The following is a 20,823-nucleotide window of genomic DNA, read 5'->3' as shown; positions in this document are numbered from 1 at the left end:
ATGCTCGTCTTTGCACGTGTCCTCACCTCGTCTTTCTCCCCTTGGATCGGGCCCAAGCTATTCTATCGTTAGCCCAGGATGTCATACTTTCTCCGACACAACCTGCAATCATCATTCAGTGTCTTTTGGGCCTCATGACTGCAACTACTTTGGTACTCCATTTTGTCAGACTGCATATGTGGCCACTCCAGTTCTGGTTCGTTCGTGCTTACCACCCTTACGTACACCCTCAGAGCACCATCCTTGTTGTCCCTCAGAAAGTTCTACTCTCCCTTTCCTGGTGGACTGTTCCAAACAATCTGCTCTGTGGAATGCCTTTCGTTCTTCCCTCTCCTTCTGCTGTTGTAACTACAGATGCTTCCAAGTGAGGATGGGAAGCCCACTTAGAGGACAAGACTGTCAGAGGTCTGTGGACCGTCTCAGAGAGCACCATGCACATAAACTGTCTGAAACTTATTGCTGTCCACAGGGCTCTCTAGTCCTTTCTCCCATCTTTAACCGACTGACATGTTCAGATTACAACGGACAACATGGCTACAGTTTTCTACGTGAACAGGCAGGGCGGGACCAAGTCCCTCTGTCTATGTCGCCTAATCATAGCCCTATGGGACTGGTGCATTGGAAACAACATCTACTTGACTGCTGTCCATTTGCCAGGGATAGAGAACGTGTTGGCCAACTCCCTCAGCAGAATTCGCCTGGATGACCACGAATGGTCTCTCAGTCCACGCTGTCTGCATCGCATCTTCACATGCTTCGGGGTCCCACAAATAAGATGTCTTTGCAACGAGAGCCAACTCAAAATGCCATCGCTTTTACTCCAGGGGAAGTAGCAATGCCTTTCTCCACGTTTGGAAAAGACCACTACATTACCTTTTCCCTCCAACTTCTCTAATTACTCGATCTCTTCTCAAGATCATTCAGGACGGTACAGATTGCATCCTAATAACGCCATGGTGGCCACGGCAACCGTGATTCACGAGACTCCTTCAGCTGTCTCATCACACCTACCGTCGCCTTCCTTTGGCAGACGACCTTCTCACCCAGAATCAGGGCCAGATATGGCACCACAACCCCCAAATCCAGGGCCTCACAGCATGGAGAATAAAGCCATAGACTTGCCATTAGATGTGGCACAGGTTATCCTAAACGCCAGGAAACCCTCTGCTAGACGTTCATACCAGTGTAAATGGAAGCATCTCTGTTCTTTTGCGCTTTCTCAACAATTTGATCCAGAGACTGTACCTCTGCCTTGGATCTTAAAATACCTTTTGTCATTACAAGTTTCTGGTCTCAGTTATTCATCTTTGAAGGTTCATCTTTCAGCCATCTCAGCTTTCCTGTCAACGGTCAGACTGCTTTCTCCCATAGACTGTCCAAATCATTCCTCAGGGGCATGTTACACCTTCACCCTCCTGTTAAACCTATTGTGCTCATTTGGAGTCTATCACTAGTTCTTGCACAACTTATGAAGCCTCCATTTGAGCCCTTAGCTACCACTGATCTCAACCTTCTTTCCTGGAAGACTGCCCTGTTGGTTGCACTCACCTCCGGCAAGCAAGCTAGTGACTTGTGCGCATTTTGCTCTGACCCTCCTTATAGTTTCACAGGAATAAGGTGGTCCTAAGAGCGGATCCGGCCTTTCTCCCAAAAGTTGTTTCGAATTTTCATCTGTCCAGTTCTACTTCGTTACCCACGTTTTTCCCTGAACCTAAAGATTCTGGACAAAGAGCCCTATACACTCTCGACGTCAGACGGACTTTGTCTTTTTACCTCTCTCGTACACAACCCTTCTGTAAGGACCCTAACTTGTTTGTGGCCTACAGCAATCCCCGCAGAAGGTGCAAAATTTCTACCCAGAGACTCTCTAAGTGGTTATCCAATGCAATTCGGTTGTGCTACGAAGTTGCTAAGCAATCTTTACCTGAGGGTCTCAAGGCTCATTTGACTAAAGTGGTCTCGATCTCCTTGGCCTTCTTGGAGGGCATCACTTTAGAGGACATTTGCTCTGCTGCATCATGGTCCTCTCCATCCACATTCGTCTCCCACTATGCTTTGGACGTTCATGCCAGACGCCTCCTTCGGCCAAGCGGTTCTCAGGGCCATCTTCCACTGAGGTCATCCCAGGTGAGTGCCTGCGTATATTGTAAGTATTTAATTTTTCTTGCCAGCACCCACCTCCTTCTTTGATTTTCAGCTGGCTAATCACCCATGTGTGGGACTGCACAGAGACCACGATGAAGATAAACAGGTTGCTTACCTGTAACTTATGATCTTCTAGTAGTCATCTGTGCAGTCACACACGCCCACCCAGCCTTCCCCTCTGCTGGCTTTTCTGCTCTGGTTTTTGCCTACATAGACTGTCAGTAGCGGCTGGAAGAAACTGAGTGGGAGGGGCGCCTCCCACTTGCTCCAGGCATGCGCAGTCGATGCCTGCTCCCCAGGGCGAGTGGGAGAGCGCACCAAAAATGCTCTAGGCGAGCTACTGGAGACTCCGAGGTATGGATCTGTTGCCAGCGGCAAGACCCATGTGTGTGACTGCACAGATGACCACTCGAAGATCATAAGTTACAGGTAAGCAACCTGTTTTTATATGCACATTCTTTTAATATACTGATATGTTCACACTACTGAAAATGGCTTTGTTAATTCAGTCATTAGATGATACTTGTCCAAATGTGTATAAGTCAGAGGTGGCCAACGGTAGCTCTCCAGATGTTTTTTGCCTACAACTCCCATCACCCCAGCCATTGGCCATGCTGGCTGGGGCTGATGGAAGTTGTAGGCAAAAAACATCTGGAGAGCTACCGTTGGCCACCTGTGATATAAGTTGTTTTCCTTCCCTCCATGGTATGGTGAAACTTGAGGGGGGGGGGTTGTTGTTGTTTGTTTCCCCATCTTTAAACAGGCGGGAGAGCGGTAAGACTGTGTTCTTTCACTTTATTTTGCAGTCTGGAAGAATGTTGTATTTGTTTTTCCCTGTAGTTGTTCATGCTGGAAATATAGTGGTTAGAAAGTTGAACTAGGATTGGGGAGATTCAAGTTCAAAGCCTTAATCAGCCATGAAGTGCTGACCTTTGACCATTCTTTCAGGTTGCATCCACACAGCTGTTTTGCTCTGCCTCAGCTTCCAAACCAGAGCAGTGTTTTTTGGAGTATCCACATGACTTTGTCCTCTCATTGTCTAATTTCTGGGCTTTTCATTGCTTTGCTACGATCCTTCCTGAATGGTTCCAATCAAAGTGGGTTTGCATTCCATTTGGATGGAAAGGTATAAGCTTTTGAGCCTGCCACCCACATTAGTGCCATTTAATGCCATTATCCTCTCAGCCCACCCATATCTCACTGGTAGCCAAGGGGACCTGGCAACCCTATCTCTTGCCCATCATTCCCATTCCACCACCCATGCCACTAGAAGGCTTCATGCTGGCTTTTAAAGAAATAATTGGCCATGGCTATATTGTTATAGAAGAGCCCTGTGGTGCAGAGTGGTAAGCTGCAGTACTGCAGTCCAAGCTCTGCTTATGACCTGAGTTTGATCCTGGTGGATGCTGGGTTCAGGTAGCCAGCTTGAGGCTGACTCAGCCTTCCATCCTTCCAAGGTTGGTAAAATGAGTACCCAGCTTGCTGGGGGTAAAGTGTAAATGACTGGGGCAGGCAATGGCAAACCATTCTGTTAAAAAGTCTGCCATGAAAACATTGTGATATGACGTCAAGTCTCTTTTTACAAAGAGAAAAGAGGAACAAGGTGGAAGGTTGAGCAGTTTTATTAGATCTTCTAGTCCCAATGTATTTTGCTATATGTTTCATCAGGGGATCTTTCAAAGAAACTTCTCTGGCTCCCCACTGATGAAATGTGTTGGGATCGGGAAGATCTAATAAAACTGCTCAACCTTGCACCTTGTTCTCTTTTTTCTTACTTATATTGGACATCTGGATATGAATTTCTTCAGAGAGGGGACAGAAATATTGGACTCTGCTCTTTTTAGAATCTCTAGGCTACAATTTTAGCTGGACAGAACTGTGAGTAGCTGGAAAATTACATACATTCTGTTGCTCAATTTGCATTCATGCATTAACTTGTAAATTAGTGCAAAGTCTGTTTGGTTAGCAATTTCCCTTTTTTATATTAAAGAGTGAATAAGTGCCTTCTATTTTAAAATGTGTGCTTCAACATTTCAGGTACCATTACTATGGCATTGCAGTCAAAGAAAGCTCTCAGTATTATGACGTGATGTATTCTAAGAAAGGAGCAGCCTGGGTCAATGAAACAGGAAAAAAAGAAGTAACCAAACAGACAGTGGCGTATTCACCACGTTCCAAACTGGGGACATTGCTGCCAGAGTTTCCAAATGTCAAAGATCTAAATCTGCCAGCCAGCTTGCCAGAGGAGAAGGTGACTCTAGTGAAATATTCATTGGGTTGCTTGCTTTTTGCTTCCCCCCCACTTGTTGATGAAAGGTTGGCCTAGCATATTAAAAAAAAAAAATCACCACTTGAGAAGATTAAGTTTAATAATACTTTTGCCTTGTTTATGAGAGATTTAGGCTACAATCCTAAAGACAGTTACTAAGGAGTACGTTCTGTTGAGCTCAGTGGGACGTGTTTGAATAAATTTCCTTAGAATTAAATATACACAGCATCGGGGTGGGGGGGTACACATTTTCCTCTTAATGTGAGAGGCCTGTCCTGTAATCTGTATGTTAGAAAAGATTTCCTTCTTCACAGGTGACTGCAAAACTAGTCTATGTGTGGTGTTCAGGGTCATAGAGTTGATGTTTAGCCAATACCACATTATTATTTCTTTGTGGATTAAGAGCCCACATCCTTAATAAGATATTTTTGATGTAAGATTAAAGCAAAAAGGGGCTGTTTCTTTAAACATATACTTAAAAACTTCTTTTTCTCCGCTAGGTTTCTACATTTATTATGATGTACAGAACACACTGCCAGAGGATACTTGACACTGTAATAAGAGCCAACTTTGATGAGGTTTGTATAGAAACCAAGGAGCAGTGGACAGAGAACATTTTTCATAGGCAGTTGTACAATCAATATTGTGACACTGAAAGTTCTGTCGCTGACTGGCTGAGCTAGATTATGTCATGGAATGTTCAGCTGCTCGCAGAACTGAACCATTTGCAGTCCAGGGAAGAGAACTTGGCCAACCATGAAACTTACCCAGAGACAGGCCAAGAAGACTAGAGTCGATTCATAATAGCATAAATGTGTGCCATGATAACTTTTTCAATTGGACTTCTGCTGCTGCATCATTTTGCTCACTGGTTGTTTTGTGGCAACTATTTCCACATGCTCACAGACTCATTGCTTGGTTTTGAGCCATCAGTGTTTTGACCCCGCCCCCTGCTCTCGACCCTGACATGGGAAGTCTACCAGCTGTGGTTTTGATTGTTCAGAGCAGCACTGTGCCCTGGCAGCCTTAGGAGCAAGAAGCAGGAGCTGGGGAGAAGCTGAATATTACAATATACATTTGATCTGAGCTAACCAGCCAAATCTTTGGCTGCAAGTTTTGTGCTTGCTTAGACTGATGCCTTGCCTGTAAACTGTTACTACCCAGTCTCTTAAACATACTAAAAGTTAACATTTCGGATAGCTAAACACTAACACTAAATACTAATAACCTTACCTGTTAACACAAGAAAGTTGCCATGTCCAGTTAAAATACAAAATCAGTCCAAATAATATAAACACTCCACAGAGTCTTAACCTCCAGAGTGCCCTTCCTCTTGTGGCTTACTTGGTGCCTACCTCCCTTTTCCTTAGGTAAAAAGGTAAAGGTAGTCTCCTGTGCAAGCACCAGTCATTTCTGACACTGGGGTAATGTTGCATCACAATATTTTCATGGCAGAGTTTTTACGGGGTGGTTTGCCATTGCCTTCCCCAGTCATCTACACTTTCCCTGGGTACACATTTTATTTTTTACTCAGGATTTTAATTGAGGGGTTGAGATTTTTAAATGTTCTTTTTATGGTATGCTTCTAGTCTTAATGTTGTTTTACACTGTTTTATGTCCATTTCTATGCTATGGTTTTATGGGTTGTTTTTATGCTGCGGCTACATGGTTTTATTGTACCGTTTTATTTGGTGAATAGCCTCAACCAGGTCTCTGGGTTGGTAGCATTTTCATTTTCTAAATAACTATATAAGTATTGCAATTTAGATTCTCTTGATCTGAGATTCCATTGTGGCATTTTTGTGAAAATTGTAGAACCTGCTGATACCTTTTTGTTTCATTGTGATATATATGTTATTGCTGTATGTTCTGTTGTGATGTGAACAAATGATTACAGTGTGTGCTGAAAGGGGCTACCTACGCCCTGAAGATACCTTCCCTCATCTGATTGCCTTTACGAATAATATTTAAAGAATTTAGCTGGTGGTTTCTTTTTTTTAACAATTAAGATATTATCAGAAGGTTTTTGTTCCCTTCTCTTCTCTGCACTGTTCATATGTAACCATGATTTAATCTTGGTCGGTAGAGAAGAAAGCAAACAGTATTTTGTAGTTCAGACATAAATACAAACAAAGCTTTCCCACAAAAGCGGAAGTCGTTCTTTATCGAGCCATTTGCAGAGACAGTATGCAAACCCAGGGATTCCTCAGACTCTTTCCCATTATAACAAACTATGCTGTCAATCACACCTTTGTTCTGCACACATATGTCAGAGCAACTATTTTAATGGATTAAGCAATCTATAAGAAACTACACATAACATTTTTGGAACACTGCGAACAGTTTTGTAGACTTTTCCACAAGTGATTGAGTGGTGAAGGACTGTGTCCTATTTCCAAAGCTAATCTCTGGTCTAGGGGTTTTCAGTTGATGGGTTGTAACCCTTAGTTGATTTGCAGATCCCTACCTGCTAGGGCATGAACCCTTATTAAACTATCATATACACACACACATTAGAGTATGGGTACTGTGTCCCCTGCTTGTCTTTGCACATATGCTGATAGTAGTAATAAATAATAATAATAGTAGTAGTATGTTGTTGAGTAATGTTCAGTCAGCAGTATAGAGGAGTCCTTTTCAGTGCAGGCAGGTTCAGAGTCCTCTCCACAAAAGATTTGTGTTATCTCTCTTCTGCCAAGCACAGCTTTGCCCATGCAATCCTCACTTATATCAATTGGTCTTCCAAAGGTTTGGGCATGTGCAAAAGCTCTTTCCGTCTTTGTCCATTCTGGCTACCTCCATCAACACCATTCAGTCCTCCAGTGCTCTGGATGTATTTGTGGAGTCCCCTCTCTGCACTGATAAGTTGATAACTCTGGCTCATCTTCCTGTTATGTGGTTGTGATGCCGTAAGAGTTCTTGTCATGTGTATGCAGTTCAATGGGTCCTATATTGCTGCTTGAAGGTAGGGTCTGGATATGGAAAAGTTGAAGACCTTTAAGAACGTAAGAGAAGCCATGTTGAATCTGGCCAATGGACCATTCAGTCCAACATTCTGTATCACACAAAGGCCAAGACCCAGGTGCCATCAGGAGGTCCACCAGCAGGTCCAGAACTCCAGAAGCCCTCTCTGTTGCCCCCCCAGTAGATCCTCCCCACAGGTTTGGTTTTTTTAACAAAATCTTTTGAATACAAAGCCTTCTGTCTCCCAGTCAGCCTTGCCCATCAGTGAAAAACAGGTTTGTCAGAGATAGGTATTTCCCTTAGCCGCCAAATGGGTTGACCACTCCCCACCAACCATACAATTATGGCATGAAAAAAATTGGGAATGCTTTATAATGCACAAATTAACATATACTTCATCAAGCTCAACAGAAGCACAATACCAAAACAAAGCAGTAGCAGTGTGGTATCCATTTATTACATATATGGCAGAACATGAGCTAATTCCGAAGAATCATTATTACAATAGTTTATTTTATTTTTGATTTATGTATATACAAGCTTGGTTCTGAAAAAAGTGATAGTAAAGACTATTAAGAATAAGCACAGATATTGATATGAGTATAATATGAGCTTAGATGTCAGAAAATAGCTTATGCAGTACTTTCTGTGTATTTCAACATAGATGTATGACGTTGGTATATTTTATTTTATTTCCTAATATTATGTCTGTAATATTGATAAGTTCATAATAAAAGTTATTGAAAATTAAAAAAAAAGATAGGCATATCCTGCTTCAGATTCATAATTTCAGAAATTTGAGTGAAATTGAGCCAGAGGTAAGGAGAATAAGTCCAAGCTGACAGCAGCCCACCTGGAATGAGACAGCCTAATTCCTCCTGCTGCCCTCTAGATTTATAGGTGTAATTTTTTTGCCCTGACTTGGACTTCACATTTCATTTATTCTTTATTTCTTTGTGTACTTCTAGGTTCAAAGTTTTCTTCTGCACTTTTGGCAAGGGATGCCACCTCACATGCTTCCTGTACTGGGTTCTTCCACAGTAGTAAATATAGTTGGAGTTTGTGATTCAATATTGTATAAAGCTATTTCTGGCGTCCTGATGCCCACGGTATTGCAGGCATTGCCTGACAGGTGAGGATGTTCGATTATGCTGATGTGTGTGTATGTATGTCTGTATTTCAGAAACATAATATGCTCCCTTATAGGCACTTTAAATAGTTTTTTCATGGAAGGGAAATTACAGTTTATGAATGTCATTTGCAATACTTTCAGTGTCACCATCAAAAAGGACAGCTCTAAACTGAGTTCAAAAGCAAAGTAAGGAAAAAAGCAAGACTGTACATCAGTAACAAAGGATAGCAGAGGGTTCAGCATTTTGATTCTATGAAGGTTGTATGGCCAAGATGGTTGTGTCTAGTGTTCCCTCTAAGCTAAGTTAGTGTGAGCTAGCTCACAGTTTTTTAGCCCCCAGCTCACACATTTTTGTCTTTGGAAAAATGGCCCCAGAGCAAACTGATTTATGCAGTAGCTCACAACTTTAATGCCAGTAGCTCACAAAGTAGAATTTTTGCTCACAAGACTCCATAGCTTAGAGGGAGTATTGGTTGTGTCTTATAAACAATATTTGCAAGTTTGTATTGTGTCCAATTTCTGGTTTTGATCATTCTGGCACATTGTATTCTGCCATCATAACAGTCTCCACTTGAAACCACTTCTCCATTCTTCCTTCAAATCCCTGCCCCAAATCTTCTTCTGCAAAGCATTTTTGGACCAGTGGAGCTTCACTTCTTCACTGTCTTCTGCTAATTAACACAACCTATGTCTTTGTCATTACTTCCTGCACTGTCTGAAGGAGCATTGGCGCAGCAAGGGGATGGATCCAGCATCAGGCAACCTACCTGCTGCCTGATAACCACAATTCCGCAGTTTGCCTGCTCAGACCCCAGGATCCATGTGGGTGCCAGCCACTGCATGGTTTCCTTGTCGCCTGGTGGTGAAGCCAGTTGGCAGTCCCCAATCTGGGAATGTGACTAAGTGGCTCCACCTCTAAGACCCCTTAAGGGAGTTTCCTTAAGGGGAGGCGGGCAAGCTGGCCAGGTCTCCCCCCCAAAAAAGGATCCAGTCCAATGCCCAAACTCCCCAACCTGTGACAAGAAACGCAATGACATAATAACAGGACACCATAAATTAACCCATAACAATTGAACAAGAAAGGGGGGAAGTTGGGTAGGAAAACCAAGGAGACAAGCAAGGGTGCTTCTGGCCATGTCATGGTTTTAAACAGGTTTTGGTAGAAAAAGCCCAGCAGGAACTCATTTTAGGCCACATCCCCGACACCAAGCCAACCTGAACTGTGCATTCCTGCTAAAAAAAAAATAGCTGAGAGGGCTATTCTACCCTACCTCTCAGGGCCAGCCCCAGCTGGTGAAGCCAGCCAGCCCACCTCATGGCAGATCCTGCCCCTCTAAGCCTCATGCACAATGTGGTGCTGCCATACACCATCAAGGCCTTGCAAACGGTGGCACTGGGGTAAGTCCATGGCATGCTTATACCGATGGTACTGCAAACAGACTTTAGCCTAGAATTATTGCTTTCTCAAATTATATGCCCTATTTTCCTGTTTTTTAATGTACACATTTCAGATCTTCAGCATCATGTATTGCATGTGGCTGTTTTATAGTACATTTATACACAATCTACATATTCAAGCAGAATGATGTGCTAGAATCCTGAGGTAGTAAAGTAGACAGTATCATTCCAAGGTATCAGTGGGGAGCAGTGTTTTGAATGCTGTCCCCATGTATAGAACACCTTACAAGGAAAAGACTAACATGCTGGGGATAAATGTTCTTGTTGTGGTAGCTTTCAACTGGGTGTCAGTTTTTCTTAATACAAGACAGCATTCAGAGATATGACCTGTAGTATGAAATGGGTAGAGTCTATTCTGCTACCTCATTTGGGTGTGTATAAATGAGGCTTATAAATATAGGCTGAAGGTGGGGGATAAAGGGAGCCATCAATCTGACCTGCTTGTAAGCATGAATGCAAAGAAAGGACATGGCCTTGAAGCAGTGCTTTCCCTTTCAGTTTGACACAGGTGATCCGCAAGTTTGCCAAACAGCTAGATGAGTGGCTAAAAGTAGCTCTCCATGACTTGCCAGAAAACCTACGAAACATCAAGTTTGAGCGTATGTATTCCTTTTGAAAGGAAAGGATTGTGTTACTGGTTTCAAATTTATCTACAGATCAATTGCTACAAATTTGTCTTCAGATCAATTGCTATTTTCTCTCAGTTTTGTTCACCTAGATCCAGGTGTCAGACACAGTGCCTTCTGCTTCAGTACCTGTACCTGAGCATAGCGTTGAAATTAGCCAAGTCAAAATTAATTGATAACTCTTTTGATCAAGCTGAAAAACTCTGTTTGTTGATGGCCTGCTATGACAGTTGGTTAAAGAACTTTGTAGACTTTGGACTGTTTGAATACAACTTGAGATCTTAGCACAGAAAATTATTATTGTTGTTGTTGACAATATTTATGAATTGCTCAATCCTTGCTGCTGCAGGGCTCTGTGTGATGTACAATATTAATAAAAACATACACAAGATAAAACAGAAAATATGTTTTGAGTTAAAAACAGAGGCAATCAAATTATGTGGTCTCACCAGAAAAAGGCGCTACATTCTTTCAGACATGCTTTATAGAAGCCTGCAGTGCATATGTATCACCTATTGATAAAATCTGCTTTATTTTCATCGCTCTCGGTGCTTCCTCTTGTATAAGTGCTAAATTCCACATAAGAAAGCTTGTTTTTTAAATGAATAGAGGAAAAGGAGAGAGAAAGCTCATCTGAGAGATGAACTGAGTACATCACAGCATGAAAAGTTAAAAGCATCTTTGGTTGGACGCAAAATATAAACTATTTCAATAATATTTCTGTATCTTCATAATTTAGTCAGATGTGATAGAGGTTGTAATCCATTTTTCAAAATAAATGAGTTTACTATTAGTTTTAATAGTGACCATAGAGAATTATTTGGGTGCTGTTTTCTTTGGGAACTTTTAGTAATAAAATTCACTTCTGGTGTCAGGCCAAGAATGTTTAAAAATCTTTTTTTTATCTGTTTGTCTACAAATCAGTGCAGTATTATATAAAACTTTTAAAACATAGTTCTATAGATATATCAGTATGGTCATATGCATCAGCAAATGATATTACTTACAGGTTGCTTAGAAGAAAAATGTAGAAGTAATAATTTATATTAGAGTCTGAACTGTGAAATCTCATGGTACAGATACAGGTTTATATGTACTAGTACTAAGTAAATGCATACTAGCAGATGGAGTGAATTTTCTTGTAGTCAAGGACTCTCTAATAAACTAGGTATCTTACATAGTCCTTTATAGTTTCTCTAAGCAACTATGGCTGCAAGCTTAAGAACACTTTCCTGGGAGCAAGTTCTGATTAATAAAATGGGACTAATAGATCTATGTAGGATTGCACTCTGTACATTCTAACAGTGTATCCCAAACAGAGTTACACCTCTATAAACTGATTGACTTCAACGGATTTATCAAGGCATAACTATGTTTAGGTTTGTACTCTTAAGTATAACAGCTGATTGTGCTTTCTTAAATGGGCTCACATATTTAGATTACATGTTCATAATTGTGCACAGCTGATTGTGCAAAACAGTGAACTCACTAGCTTCAATACAAGGAAAGTTTAGTCATGCTGAAATCAAGAGGATAGGTTGGTCACAACCATCTTAAGTTCTGTTTGTTTCAGTGGGACTTTAACCCAGACCCAGATAATACCAGTCGAACTAATGCAATTTCTAAAATGGGTTTCACTGTAAAAATACATCCTCCATCCTGTGTATAAACACATATCTTCAAATAACTACATGGTCATATAATTAAGGTTATGTAATCCAGTAGGAAAAGCATTGGTATTCTAGTTTAATATCGGTATTATGTATGGCACATAAATTCATCACCAAAAGAGAGAAAATATTATCCATGATATTGTTTGGTTGTATCAAAATAATCATTTTGGCTAACTACATAAATATCTCCTTCACTGGCAGTATCCAGAAGATTTTCACAAATTCTTCGGAGGCAGACATCATTAAATCATCTTTGCCAGGTATGTTTTACACAGTTGTCTGTCTCTGACTTATGGTTTTAATTTTTCCCTTGGCATGTTTACAAATATATTTACTTCGATTGTTTCTACATTAACCTCTTTGTGTGCAGTTCAAAAATCAGATAAATCATTGCTCCTGGATAGATTCTGTTGTGTTGATTTTAAAAGGTACTCAGAGGCAGAATAGTCTGGCTTTCAAGGAACGGTTCCCAGCCTGAAAAGAAAAGGGCATGGAATTTTGCAAAAATGGCAGCAGTCTGTAGAATGGACAGATTGCCCTACTGTTTTTGGGTGCTGCCTCATGTAAAAATCTTCCCGCAAGAGTAACAGAATATCAGGGAAAGGTTCTAGCCCAAGCAGACTTCATGTACAGGAGTACTGAACAAAAATCAGACTGAGTCCCCACCTGCAGCCTTTGATCAGGCTGTCACCTCAGAATCTATCAGTTCATTTATATCCACAGGAATGTAACAATTATGAAGCTCTGTAGCTTTTCTTCCACTGCTTACAACTCTCCACAGATCTTAGAACACACTCAGCTGCTCAACATTGGCCTAGTTGAGACAGATTGTAGAGAGTATCCTTTCTCTCAATAGTAGTTGTGAACTTATACTGAGAGATTAGTTTGGGCAAGTTTAGAGCCTGAAGTTTTATCAGTATTGTTAATGGATAATGTCAGGAGTGAAGTGTTCAGGGATAAAAAGTTGGCCACATACGTGAGAGGAGTTGGTAACATCCTACCCCCAAATGTGAATGAACACATGACCTTGTTGTATACATTCTAAATATGTGCTTGCTCTGATACTCTTATATCTCTTTCCTGCCACTGTCTTCAGACAAGTTTACTTTGGCTCTGTGCTCCAGCTCAAAAATTTAGGAGCCAGACTTATTTCCTGCCTTCAGAGTTTTGTATTTTAATTACAATGTCCCCTAATTATTGCTACCATATAATCTAATCCTGTCCTCTTCATAGCTATGAAATTTGTATTCACCATGATGACCTGGTGCCTGGAATTTGTGGAGTCGTGGTTTCTTGTTATCTGTAATAACCTGACTGCACAATTGGCAGGGTTTCCCCCCCCCCCCCTCATTTCTTTGTTCTGTCCCAAACCTAGCACATTGTAAATGCAAGATCTCTAGTTAGTGGTACTAACATCAGCATCAACTTTTTGATGCATAGGGACCTTGTTCAGCCATACTTGCATTTTTCCTCAGCACTCAGTATGTGCTATACAAAACAGTTTCAGTGCAGAGCTAAGGAGAGAGAGAGGTGATGCCAGTGAATCAGATAAGTCACTGAAGGGATACCCTGCACCATTCATTTCTGAGATAATAAAAATCTTAATAAAGATACTAAAGACTTCACATGATAGTTTCCTACTACAGGCAAATAATGCCACCCCCTCAGCCATTTCCAGTTGGGAAAACAGCATGGGGGAGGAAGTCTGAAGCCCCTATATGCCACAATTTTGATCTGAATTGGGGCTCTTGGCATTTGAAAAATAAGTTCCCCTGTTCCTGACATCTAACTTTCAGTATCAAAGTCATCCAGCCCTACATGTTATAAATTGTAATGTTTAATTCAGCCCTTACTGGAAGTGCAGTTCTGGTGCTAAGCCTCATTACAAATGAAACTGCCTCCGTTTTATGTACTGGATATGCACTTGGAGATGTCTCCTAACATGAAATTGAAGTTGTAAATTCATAGTGTGAGAACTTTATCATTAAAAAAAGTAGGAATGGACCAGTGGTCAATGAGTCTGGATGATAAGTAAGCATACAGACTGGCCCCTTCATGCACTGATTGAGGAGAGATGACTCAGACTGATTTGGAGAAACAACGAGCACTTTTCTAATTAAAAATGCTGTAGAACTAACAGAGAGACGGCCTGTAATTTGTGGGAAGTGATGGAATAAAGTTTAGGAATTCCAGTGACACACAGCTCTTCCAGAACAGAGCCCAGCAGGAATCAACTTAATGAGGCTCATCAAGGAAGCATATAATGGGATAAAATCTATCTTTAAACTAATATATCAGATGCTAACGAGTCATTTGGATTGAATTATAGGCATCTAGAACTGTCATCCACAGTGCAGACATTACATTCCAAATGCTGGAAGACTGGAGGAATGTGGACCTTAACAGCATTACCAAACAAACGCTCTACACCATGGAAGACTCTCGGGAAGAGCACAGAAAACTCATAATACAATGTAAGAATATAAAACCAACAATTGTGAGAGAGGAAGCTTAATTATGTGTGCAAAAATAGGTGTTTGACTTCAGCAGAATTCCTTGCCAAACCCAAATCCATCAATTAAAAGTTGAAATATTTTGCATGACCTGCAGTGGGCAAATCTGTGAGGAAACCAGATTTGTTAAATTCTTTCCAACCTGCCATTTTTTCACCTCAAGATAATGCTCCACCCATCTGCTTTCCCGTCTACAGAGGAAAAGATGCAGGGAAGGTCCAATAGCATATAATAATATACATAAATTTCTCTCACTTTTTAAAAGCATTTCAGTCTTCTGTAACATTATGGTTAAACAAACATAACCTAAAACTAGAATTTGCAATCACAGTATTATTTATTATTTATTACTTTCAATTTCTAACTCGCCCTGTCCGTGAGCGGACTCAGGGCAGCTAATAATCATGAGAAAGTACATGATTGCTCCAGATTGTAGGTGGGAATGTGTATTTCAATATGAATCCTTTTCACAGTTAAAGCATAACTCCAGTAATCTGTTTAGTGATCCTCAATACTCTTAAGCAGACTCGTTTAAGAATATAATAATGCTTTGCAGATTAAAGTGCACTGCAGCATTTTTTTAAAGAGTCCTACAGTACCATTCTGAGCAAAGTTACCGCCCTTTAAGTCTGTCGAAGTCTAAATGATCAGGAGGGTGTAAGTCTGTCTAGGAGAGCTAGATTCGAGTCCAGTTGCACTTTAAAGACCATCAAGACTTTTGGCATATAAACTTTCAAGAGTCAAAGCTCTCTTCCTCAGATCTGCCTAGAAAGGAAGTGTAAGTGGCCAGCATGTAGGCTTGCCAACCTCCAGGTAGTGGCTGGAGATCTCCTATGATTGCACCAGATCACCTTGTGACAGAGATCACCTGGACAAAATGGCCACTTTGTAAGATTGATTCTATGGCATTATATCCCACTGAAGTTTCTCCCCTCCCCAAACCCTACCTTCTTCAAACTACCCCCTAATTTCTTCAGGTATTTTCCAACTTGGAGCTGACAATCCTAGATTAGCAGTCATTAGGTAATCTTTTAGAAAATGGCTCTCATAATTTTTTATAGAAAATAATTTGCCTCTTAGGCATTACAAATAAATGTGCCAGTAGCTGCTATAGAATGTATTATAGAGCTGTGCAGGTTTTTCTGATAGGAGGGCCATCAGTGACTCTTGTACACTCTGGATTTAAATAGCATCTTTCATGCATTTCTAAATCAATTTCACACATGACTTTTTTATCAAGAGTCAAAACCTAGCTTAGAAGAATGACCATCATAGCTATGCCTGTGATTTACTTACAGACTAGCACTGCTAAAAATGGAGCCAGAATTTTCAACTGGTAGATTTCATTTGTTGTTCATTTAAATCTGTTCTAAAAATTGATGGGCACTGATAGGGTTGGATATTTATGGGTTGATACAGAAAGCAAGGGGAAGCCACATACAATAGATTTTTATTTGCTTTTTCATTATTTAACAGAGCAAGTGTTAACTCAGTTAAACAAATTTGCAAAATTTCCCAAACAAATTTGAAAAACAAGTAAAGCTCTGGTAATTGACTTGTGATTTTTTGTTTGTTTGTTTTGTTAACTAGAGTCTCCAGTAATTAATAATTTGTTTCATTGGGGTTTTACATTGCTAGTATATCAGGAGTTTGATCACCTTCTGGAAGAGCAATCACCTATTGAATCATATGTGGAATGGCTAGATTCCATGGTGGACAGATGTGTTGTAAAGGTCAGTAAAAAGAACCCAGACCATGGGAGGTAAAACTTGAAGTATGATGTTCATTGTCCAGAGCTTGGTTAATTCCGCTTGGAAAACTGGAGCTGAGGACAGTATATCAAGGCTCATCCCACATTTAAAGTCTTCTCTCAACTGGATGATGGAGTAGTGATGTCAGCAGGAATTGGCATGAAATTGCAATGGCTGGTGCAGGTATTTTCTAATGTTTTATGCACAGATTTTGCAATTTTACCAAAGAATTCTACAAAGCAAATATTGTACAAATTACTATGATTGCTACAAATTACCAATGTACTTTCTCCTTCTAAAGTTCACTGCTGTAAATATTTGGATTACTTTATTTGGAATGTTTTGCTGGTTTTCAGGATGTGCTATAAGAACGTAAGAGCCATGCTGGATCAGACTAAAAGCCCATCAGGTCTTTGTATCCATCATGGCTACTAGCCATTACACTTAATTTGAGCAAATACTTGATGTTCACCTTCAGAACATGAACAACTGTGGGACAAGCTAAAAAGATGCTTGTGTACTTACATGTACATGGATCCTTGTATTTTTCTTGATAAAATTTGACTTATACGTAGTCACGTCTCACCCTGATCCTGTATATCCTGCATGGACTCTTGTCCCTGTTGTCTTTCTGTTCTCTTACCTCTATATAAAATGGCTGCATACTGCAGATCCACTCATTGCATCTGAAGAAGTGAGCTCTAATCTACAAAAGTTTTTGCTGGAGTAAAACTGTACTAGCCTTTAAGTTGCCACAGGACTCCTGTTTATGTTCACTGCAGCAGAATAACATGGCTACTCCTCTGGAATAATTATCTGCTGTTGTTACTATTTGTATAATGGTTACAAAACTAATTGGACTTCATTTTCCGTCCAAGAAAATGGGCAGATGCTTCTTTATCACATTTGTTTCTTTTTATTGGCAGGTAGCTGCTAAGAGACAAGGCTCTTTGAAGAAAGTAGCACAGCAGTTTCTCTTGATGTGGTCTTGCTTTGGCACAAGAGTTATTCGCGATATGACTTTGCACAGTGCCCCTAGTTTTGGTACTTTTTTTAAATTCTTAGTATTTTAGGAGGAAGTGTGTAGCTCCATAACAGAGGCCACATTCATAACAGATAGTAAAAATAAAAGGTGTGTGGGTTGGGTTTTTTAAATCTCTAGGAAAGTGGTGGTCAACAGACTAGACCACCGGCTGGTCATTGAAGACCCTGGCTAAGATGACTCATGGGAGTCCACCATTGGACTTGCCATTGAGCCCTCATACATGTCTTGGAGTATTGCTATTAGGCTGCTCGCAGCCTGGAAAATATGAAAGCCCTAGGGTGTTGCAGTTTCCATTCAACCAGCTAGGTGCAGGAGAAAACAAAAATGATAAGATGCCTGATTGTTTCCATCAGTTTCCCTGCCATCTCTGTTCTGGTATCAGGCTGTGAGAAGAGGCTAAAAGTTAACATTTTCAGACAGCTATGAGAAGGAAGAGACATACTGACAGGAATGAGGGACGGGCAATTTCCATATGCTAGGAAGCAAGATTCAGAGAGAAAGTAGAACTATTGACCCTGGGGAAAGAGGATGGAAAAGAAAGAAGAGAGTTTGGAATTGACTTATCAAGGTTCTGCTCACCTCCAGATAGGTGTTCCAGATTTGGGAGCCTAGTTTCAAATGCTAGGTGAACTATAGGGCTTAATGGCAAAAGGCAAGTAACAGTGCAATCCTAAACAAAGTTATGCACATTTACTTTGTTGGATTTAGAAGGGATTACATTATAAGTAGGATTTTAGTATAAGTATCTCTCAGCTTTAGTTCACTTTCTGATAAAAGGAAATTAATAATTAAATAGTTTGGGTTATTAGGAGTGCAAAGCACTTTGTGCTTAAAACAATGTAGAAATGTTGAATAATTTAGACACACTGAGAATATAAAATCAGGCTGAGATGTATTGGACATGTCCTGGTTCTGCTCTAAGTGTATATGTCTCTTCATTCACCATAAAAGAACTTTTGCAGAAAGAAATAAAAATGGATTTTAAGGTATCTCCACTATGGGGATACAAACAATAATAAACAGCTCTGCTACCCTTTAATGCTTTCAAAATGAAGTCAATAAAGGGGACAGGAAGACCTGGAAACATTTTCTAAAATGCAGAGATGACTACTGAAAAGGACGTGCTACTGTTGTATGCTAACCTTGCATCGTCCTGTTATTCTGGGCAGGAACTGAGTGCCAAACTACTTGTGACGTGAGTTGGGTTGAGGTTCCTCCACCTGACGGTGTCCTTTTTGCAGACAAATGTTCCCAAGTGCATCTGGAGAGCCCCACAGCAGGGTAAATATGGCCATTTTGGTTCAGGACAGTGACACAGGAGGGAAGGCTAAAGCCCCTCCTTCTCCTATGTTGCATTGTGCTGAGACGAATCAGACCTGGTGTGCTTGGGGACATTAGTCCCCCACACATCTAGCTTGATCCCAGACAAATAAACGTTCTTGATTGCAATGAGTCTTTTTCCAGATAAAGTGTTGAGCCATCCTAGTTTAGTTTCCAGTTTAACATATTCTTAAGAGAACACTCAGGGTCACTAGAACCAGGTTCAACTCCTCATTCTGCCAAGGAAGCTCACAGAGTGACTGGTCCAGTCACTCTCTTTCACCCTAACCTACTTTAGCACATGGTTATTGTGAGGATGAAATGGAGAGGAAAGAACAGTATTGCAAGTCACTTTGAGTCCCCATTGAGGAGAAAAACAGTGTAGATACCAAAATAAATACAACTATATTCCATGGACTTTTTTTTGCTTCTGTTATTTTATTCCAGGTTCTTTTCATCTTATTCACCTGATGTTTGATGATTACGTATTATACCTCCTAGAGTCCCTCCATTGTCATGAGCGAGCCAATGAGCTGATGAGGGCAATGAAAGGAGAAGGTGGAACAGGTAGGCTTCTTCTCTTGCAACTGCTTTATAATTAGGGCTTGAATTCAGCCGGAGCTCACAGAAGCACAGCTCCTGAACCTTTCTGATGGTTCCCCCTCTTCCTCCCCACCTACGGTACTTTATCCATTGGATAATAGGTACAGCTGCATATCAATCCCTGGATTAGGAGAGCGGACAGCCAGCCAGCCAGCCAGCCACCAGGGACTTTGCCACATACCCAGCAGCCCTCATTAACCCCTGGAAAAGCCTACGCCACCCTTTCTCCAGTTCTTAAGTGATTTTGGGTGGCAAGTGGCTTGCTGGCCTTTTGACTGGGGGGTGGGGTGGCCCAGGAGAGCCCCAGGTGAACAATCTCTAGCCAGCCCAAATAGGTCTTTCTTGCATCGGATTACTTTTGGCTGGTGGGGGGGGCATATGCTAATGAGTTATGCTCATGAGCTCCACCACCTGTTTTACTACAAAATGACCCCTGTTTATAATTATCCACCAAATAAATTAGCTTGTCCAATATGGGCATGCAAAAAATGGCAGCTGAGGGGAGCTAATATTCTTCAACTGCACTTTCAAAATCTCAGGATTAAACTGCAGAAGCCACTGGAAAATCTATGACTGGATTTCATGGCTGGATTCATCTAGGCTCGTCTCTGATTTAGATTGGAACCAAGTGTATGTGTTTGTGTGGGAGGAGTAATCCTTCCTCTCCATTATGCTTTTAACTATGACCCTTTCCATACTAGACTTTAATCCTGATTCAACCCTGTCCCTGAACTGACATGCCAGATTACACTCGAGTTCACCCATTTTTATCTCTGGGTTTGTTTTTTCCATTTCCACATTACACTGAGTTCACCCCAGTTTTGTTCCACGATTGTCCCAGATATATGGATGCTGTTTTGCCCAGGAGGCTGAAGTTGGTTCCTTATTCCCAGTTCCTTATTTATTCCTTTTTCATGAATTCGATCAAAAACATTGAGGAAGGTTTGAAAGCTCTGAACTCCAAAATAAGGTCTAGACCCCCATATATTACTCTGCCCTTTGAGAGGACATGTGTTGCTTCATGGTCCAATGAACAGTTCTTGTGCTGTCTGCTCCAGCGTAAGGTGCCCCCAGGGTTTTGCCCAGGGTTTTCCTTCAAGGTAAGCAAATGCAAGTCAAGCTCAGAGAAAACTGGGTGGGGGTCCAAATGTGGAAAGGGCCATATTGTGTGGGGGGGGTTAGTTTTCTATTTGAGCTGGAGAAAATGACGTTTCTCAGGGATAAAAGGGGAAAAAATATGTGGGAAAGATGAGTCATGACCAATTGGGCACAATGCCATCTGGATGCTCCTGTTTACTGTGGGGGCTTTCTGCTGGCCACGTGG

The 20,823-nt window shown here is 41.0% G+C and overlaps 1 protein-coding gene across 3 annotated transcripts in view; it reads left to right on the top strand.

Annotated features, from left to right (window-relative positions):
* Window positions 1-20,823, top strand: part of RFX4 (regulatory factor X4) — a 141,148-nt gene that overhangs the window by 99,899 nt on the left and 20,426 nt on the right. For all 3 annotated transcript variants that reach the window (XM_060245572.1, XM_060245570.1, XM_060245571.1), the window contains 9 exons: window positions 4,183-4,396; window positions 4,915-4,992; window positions 8,347-8,510; window positions 10,467-10,567; window positions 12,469-12,527; window positions 14,597-14,741; window positions 16,419-16,513; window positions 17,458-17,575; window positions 19,344-19,463. In XM_060245572.1, the coding sequence (XP_060101555.1) occupies window positions 4,183-4,396; window positions 4,915-4,992; window positions 8,347-8,510; window positions 10,467-10,567; window positions 12,469-12,527; window positions 14,597-14,741; window positions 16,419-16,513; window positions 17,458-17,575; window positions 19,344-19,463 (1,094 nt within the window). The remainder of the gene's footprint in view (window positions 1-4,182; window positions 4,397-4,914; window positions 4,993-8,346; window positions 8,511-10,466; window positions 10,568-12,468; window positions 12,528-14,596; window positions 14,742-16,418; window positions 16,514-17,457; window positions 17,576-19,343; window positions 19,464-20,823) is intronic.

The sequence above is a fragment of the Heteronotia binoei genome, chromosome 8, assembly GCF_032191835.1.
Source record: "Heteronotia binoei isolate CCM8104 ecotype False Entrance Well chromosome 8, APGP_CSIRO_Hbin_v1, whole genome shotgun sequence".
Lineage (NCBI taxonomy): Eukaryota > Metazoa > Chordata > Lepidosauria > Squamata > Gekkonidae > Heteronotia > Heteronotia binoei.
This window is presented reverse-complemented; position numbering and strand designations above follow the sequence as displayed.